At 51.8% G+C, this 6,035-nt stretch overlaps 1 protein-coding gene across 1 annotated transcript in view; it reads left to right on the top strand.

Moving 5' to 3' along the window:
* Nucleotides 1-3,586, top strand: part of RERE (arginine-glutamic acid dipeptide repeats) — a 128,184-nt gene extending 124,598 nt beyond the window's left edge. The window contains 3 exon segments of the mRNA XM_038159560.1: nucleotides 1,331-1,477; nucleotides 2,176-2,356; nucleotides 2,734-3,586. Coding sequence (XP_038015488.1) covers nucleotides 1,331-1,477; nucleotides 2,176-2,356; nucleotides 2,734-2,767 — 362 coding nt within the window. The 3' untranslated portion in view covers nucleotides 2,768-3,586.
* The last annotated feature ends 2,449 nt before the right edge of the window (nucleotides 3,587-6,035 follow it).

The following is a 6,035-nucleotide window of genomic DNA, read 5'->3' on the forward strand; positions in this document are numbered from 1 at the left end:
GGCGCTTCCCTGGGGAGCGGCTTGGGACAGGCCCGGCCTCACCCTGGAGCTCAAATAGCAGAATCCCTGCCGCCGTTTCTGTGTCGTGGCTCTGTGCTGCGGGAGGCTGTGGTAACTAAAATGCTGTCAGTTTCTGCAGGGTGATGGTAGCACCACAGTGGTCTTCCTTCAGACTCTCGCTGTGGAAGGTTTGCTGGTTTGTTGTGGGTTGGTTTTTTTAAGTACTCTTTTCCTAGAGCAGCAGCTTACAGTTGTAATTATTAATAGTCTCAGAAATGAGTCTGTGCCTTGCCCGTTTCTGTAGCCAGATTCGTGGTTCCTGCTCCAGAGCTCTGGAGGCTGCAGATGAGGCACTCAGCAGGAGTTTGCACATGTTCTGGTGGCAGACTGCAGAGAACGTGGCAAGCCAGGCACCAGGAGCTGCAGCTGCCGAGTGAGGGCAGGGGAAAGTCAGAGTGAAGTGCAGGTTCTGGGGTCTGGCTGCCACTGCAGCGCTCCTGCAAGCAGATGAGAATTCTTTGCCCTGGAGCAGTGTCCCCTGAACGTGCTGGGATGCCTGCTTTTGGAGCGTGAGGGAATGTGAGTGCTGGGAATGTGAGTGCTCCTGGTGTCCAGTGAACCTGCTGGGATGCCCGCTTCTGGAGCGTGAGGGAATGTGAGTGCTGCTGGTGCCCACTGAACGTGCTGGGATGCCCGCTTCTGGAGCGTGAGGGAATGTGAGTGCTGCTGCAGAAGCTGGGTTGGACAGCAAGGAAAGCTGCAGGGTGGTGTGAGGTTCTTGAGGCCAGGGGGGTTCAGGTAGGATATCAGTGCTGGGTATCAGCATTCCTGGAGCTGCTGAGGCTCACTGTGCAATCACAGATGGGCTCAGCTGCAGGCAGCTGTGCAACCCCCTGAGAGCACAGGAAATTTGACACAGGCCGTGTGTGTACAAGGATTCTGTCTCAGGTGAGCCAGTCACTGCACACCTCTGTGCAGGTAGGGCTGGGTGCTCCCCAGGTGCTGGTTCTGGACACAGCCGTGGCTGCTACAGTGTCCCTGCAGTCCAGAGAGGCTGGTGCAGACACAGGGAGGATCCCCTGCCAAGGTCTCTGTGCGTTTGAGGAGCAGCTTGGCTTTGTGCTCTGCCCAAGCTCAGCGAGGGGCTCTTGGGTGGTTCCTGCTCCAGGTGGCTCCACTGGTGCCAAGGCTTTACAGCCCTTGTGTCTCCTGAGTGGGGATGAACAGAGGGTGGAACGACCCCACATTTGTGCTGTGCCCCGGCTGAGGGAATTGCTCTGCCTTGGTGCTCCTTTCCCCGCTGGAAACTCCTCCTCTCCTTCTCTCTCAGGCTCAGCAGGACCTGTTCATCCGCTGGTGGATCCTCTAGCAGCTGGACCCCACCTGGCACGTTTTCCCTACCCACCTGGGACCATCCCCAACCCATTGCTAGGGCAGCCACCTCACGAGCATGAAATGCTCCGACATCCGGTCTTTGGTGAGAGCCTTTTATGGTCCTTTGCAAGGGTTGGCTTTGATCTGCGGGGTCATCTTCTCTTGTGGGCTGTGGTGGTGGTGAGGGGTCCCCAGGACGAGGGAGGAGATGAATGTGACTCCATGTTCTCAGAAGGCTGATTTATTATGATATGATATTTATATTTATATTTATATTTATATTACAGTATATTACAGTATATTACAGTATATTTTATATATTAATTATATTAATTATATTATATTAAATATTTTATATTATGTTATATTATATTATATTATGCTAAAACTATACTAACAAAATAGAGCAAAGATACTTACAGAAGGCTTAACAAGAATGAATTACAAAAATCTCATGGCTCCTCAGAGCCTTGATGCAGCTGGTGATTGGTCATTAATTCAACAATTCCCCTGGAACCAATCAAACATGCACTGTTGGTCAGCAGTCTCCGGACCACATCCCAAAGCAGCAAAACAGGGGAGAAGCAATCAGATAATTATTGTCTTCATTCTTCTCTGAGGCTTCTCAGCTTCCCAGGAGAAAGCCCTGGGAAGGGATTTTTCAGAAAGCACCCCGGTGGCCGTGGGGTTCAGCGTTTCTCGCGGGGGGAGTTGAGCTGGGACTTTGGGTGGTCGTGGTGGCTTGCTGGGATGCAGAAGCAGCCAAGCAGAGTGTAAGAGCGGTGCCTGTGCCCTCCCCAGGTACTCCCTACCCTCGGGATCTGCCTGGGGCCATCCCACCTCCCATGTCAGCGGCCCACCAGCTGCAGGCCATGCACGCCCAGTCTGCCGAGCTGCAGAGACTGGCGATGGAGCAGCAGTGGTTGCACGGGCACCCCCACATGCACGGCGGGCACCTACCCAGTCAGGAAGATTATTACAGGTGAGGCTGCAGCGGGGGCTTTGGGCGCCTGGCAATTCCATCCTGGTTCTCCACATCCCTCCCTTTCCCCTCGGAATTCGGCCTCTGGCTGCGTGCCGAGCCCTGCTGCCGCTGCGGGTGCCGGCTGCGCTCCGAGGCTGTGGGCAGGGGAGCTGAGGGAGGCATTTCTGGCACGGCATGAGAGTACTGGTGTGTGTCCTAGTGCACAGTCCCCCGAGTGTCCCCTCTGCACAGCTGGCCCTGGTGACCGTGCCCTGTGCCAGGGCGGTGCCCAGAGCTCAGAGCCTGCAGCCCCTGCTCCCTGCAGGCGGGCAGAGCAGTCCCCTGTGTCTCACTCCTCCTTTGTTGTGTTAAAAGGAGTTTTCTTTCTCTTGCAGTCGACTGAAAAAAGAAGGCGACAAACAGTTGTAATAAATTATTTATTTGTAACGCTGGCTATGGAAACCCCAGTCCTTGGGAAGGAGTGGAACATTTTTACATACACGAAGAGCTACAAAAGGAAAAGAATATCTTATAAAGATTTCTTTATATATTTAAAACAGAAGCAACCACCCAACAAGTAGAGACTTATCAGCATAGTGTTCATTTGTAGAGAAGATTTCTCAAGACTGGTGTGGGTCTCCCTGCATGAAAACGTATTCAGAAGCCTATTGGAAATACAGGACTGTGTGGAATATTCAGAGAACTTCCTGCAATCTTGGGTTTTTTGGGTTTTTTTTCTTTTCTTTTCTTACTAGTTTGTTTTCAGTAGGTGCTAGAATCAGGTTCACAACACAAGTCACTGTGCGTGAAGGGACACTCAATGCATCTATAGGTGATTAAAAAAAACCAAGGATTGCAAGTAGGTGACATAACAAGCTCTGAATCCAAGTGCTATAATAATAAAAAAAATCTACTTTTATTTTAATACATTGTAGGAAATCTTCATAATTTTAAAGAGAGCTCAGTTCTGCAGCATGGCTTTTTAAGTCTGTAAATAACTTTTTTTGGGTAGAGGGGAGAAACAAAACAAAACAAACTCCAGAAACCTTTATCTTGATTTTCAGTAACATCACAAATTGTGAATTCCTACCTGGTATTGACAGAATACAGAGTTGATTTTTTAATAAAATATATATATATAATTATCCCTTTAATTAAAGGGAATGATGGGTATCAATAATTTCAAATGGGTAAAAGCTTGACACTTGGTTTGATATCTACAATAAGCATTAAAGGGATTTGCAGGGATAATGTTGCAAATGACTGTTTCTGTTCTTGGTTTTTTGGTTGCTTTGGTTGTTTGGGGGTTTTTGTTGGTGTTCCATCTCTCTGTTCTGCAGCTGATTTTGTTGAGTTGGGTTTCTCAGCAGCTCAGATGTCCCTTGGACCCCGCTGGCCCTTCTGGTGCCACCTTCAACAGCTCATTCTCAGCGTGGCCATGAAACACTTCTTTCCTGTGACCTTTTGAAACTTAACCTAGCTCCACCGGGTCTGGACTTTGGGCAGAAAGTTCAGAGAAATAATCTGTTGTAAAAATCTCTTTTTGAAGGTGCTCCATGGCTCAGATGAGTGCAGCCACAATTCTGTATCTGGGGAGGACGAGCTTTTCCTGGCCTCCTGTTTGATCAGTTCCTAAAAGTGGACTTGGCAGCTCGGTTCCATTAAGTTGTGTTGCAAAGACCAGTCTGTTCTTCTGTTTGAGTTTGGTTTCTATAAGCAAAAACTGCTTAACTGCCACCAGTGTTGTGTCCCTGAGGAGCTGGGTGCTCTGGGACAGTGACACTCTCTGCTCCCAGCCCCACAGTCCTGCAGGGTGGCTCCTCCTGGCCGCTGCCCTCCAGGACGGGGAGAGGAGAGGAGAGCACAGGGGGCATTCAAGGAGGCAGCTCTGCTTACGAGGCAGATTTTTAAAGCTTTTTCCCCCAGTTTTGCCCCAGTTTTTCTTTGCTGGAGCAGAGGGTGATGCGACCAATGGACATCTGAACCTGCTGGTCATTTTTTCCTGCTGGTGCACAACTCCCCCCATTCTCTCTCTCACTCACGAGTGCTCTCTCTGCTGTTGTAGCCTGTCCAGTGTGATGGTTGTGTCCTAGGACTGTTCTGAGCCACGCTGATGGAGTTGTAGTTAATCAGCTGCAGGCACAGTGCTCACCCAGCTCCTGCTGCTCAGCCCCTCACCCCTTAGAAATGTCCTAGGCCCACTGAAGCAAGAGTCGGGGGGATTTTCCTGCTGGAATTCCCTTTTTGCTGGGCCCCACTGCAGGTTTCTCACTGTTGAAGCCCTACTGAGGTGTTCCCTCATCCTGCTGGCTGTTCCACCATTCTGCTGACTGTTCCACCAGCCCTGCTGACTGTTCATCAGCCCTGCTGGCTGTTCCCTCGTCCTGCTGACTGTTCCACCAGCCCTGCTGGCTGTTCCCTCATCCTGCTGACTGTTCCCTCATCCTGCTGACTGTTCCCTCATCCTGCTGACTGTTCCACCATCCTGCTGACTGTTCCCTCATCCTGCTGACTGTTCCACCATCCTGCTGGCTGTTCCCTCATCCTGCTGACTGTTCCACCATCCTGCTGACTGTTCATCAGCCCTGCTGACTGTTCCACCATCCTGCTGACTGTTCATCAGCCCTGCTGACTGTTCCCTCGTCCTGCTGACTGTTCCACCAGCCCTGCTGGCTGTTCCACCATCCTGCTGGCTGTTCCACCATCCTGCTGACTGTTCCATCATCCTGCTGACTGTTCCACCATCCTGCTGACTGTTCATCAGCCCTGCTGACTGTTCCACCATCCTGCTGACTGTTCCACCATCCTGCTGACTGTTCATCAGCCCTGCTGACTGTTCCCTCGTCCTGCTGACTGTTCCACCAGCCCTGCTGGCTGTTCCACCATCCTGCTGACTGTTCCACCATCCTGCTGACTGTTCCACCAGCCCTGCTGGCTGTTCCCTCATCCTGCTGACTGTTCCACCATCCTGCTGACTGTTCCACCATCCTGCTGACTGTTCCCTCGTCCTGCTGACTGTTCCATCATCCTGCTGACTGTTCCACCATCGTGCTGACTGTTCATCAGCCCTGCTGACTGTTCCATCATCCTGCTGACTGTTCCACCATCCTGCTGACTGTTCCCTCAGCCCTGCTGACTGTTCCCTCATCCTGATGACTGTTCCACCATCCTGCTGACTGTTCCACCATCCTGCTGACTGTTCCCTCATCCTGATGACTGTTCCACCATCCTGCTGACTGTTCATCAGCCCTGCTGACTGTTCCACCATCCTGCTGACTGTTCCCTCATCCTGCTGACTGTTCCCTCATCCTGCTGACTGTTCCCTCAGCCCTGCTGACTGTTCCACCATCCTGCTGACTGTTCCCTCATCCTGCTGGGTCTGGCTCTGGGTGAAGGGGTTGGGAGGGGCAGGTTGTGTTCTGGGGTGGGCAGCCACGAGGTCAGTGCAGAATGAGGGCGGTGAAGTCCTTGGCGTGGCTGTGGGCAGGGATGGGTGAAAAGGTCTCCTTGTGGAGCAGGGTTATTTCTGCTCACGGCTGAGCAGCCAGGAGGCTGGGCCTGCCCAGCAGAGTGCCTCAGTTTGCTGTAAAGGTCTCATCAGGCACATTTCAGTTCAGTTCCTCCCCTCCTTTTGTTTTACAGTGTGGACCTGGGGACTTTGGGAGAGTTCAGCCCCTTCAGCCATTTCTTCTGACCC

Source organism: Motacilla alba, chromosome 21 (genome assembly GCF_015832195.1).
Source record: "Motacilla alba alba isolate MOTALB_02 chromosome 21, Motacilla_alba_V1.0_pri, whole genome shotgun sequence".
NCBI lineage: Eukaryota > Metazoa > Chordata > Aves > Passeriformes > Motacillidae > Motacilla > Motacilla alba.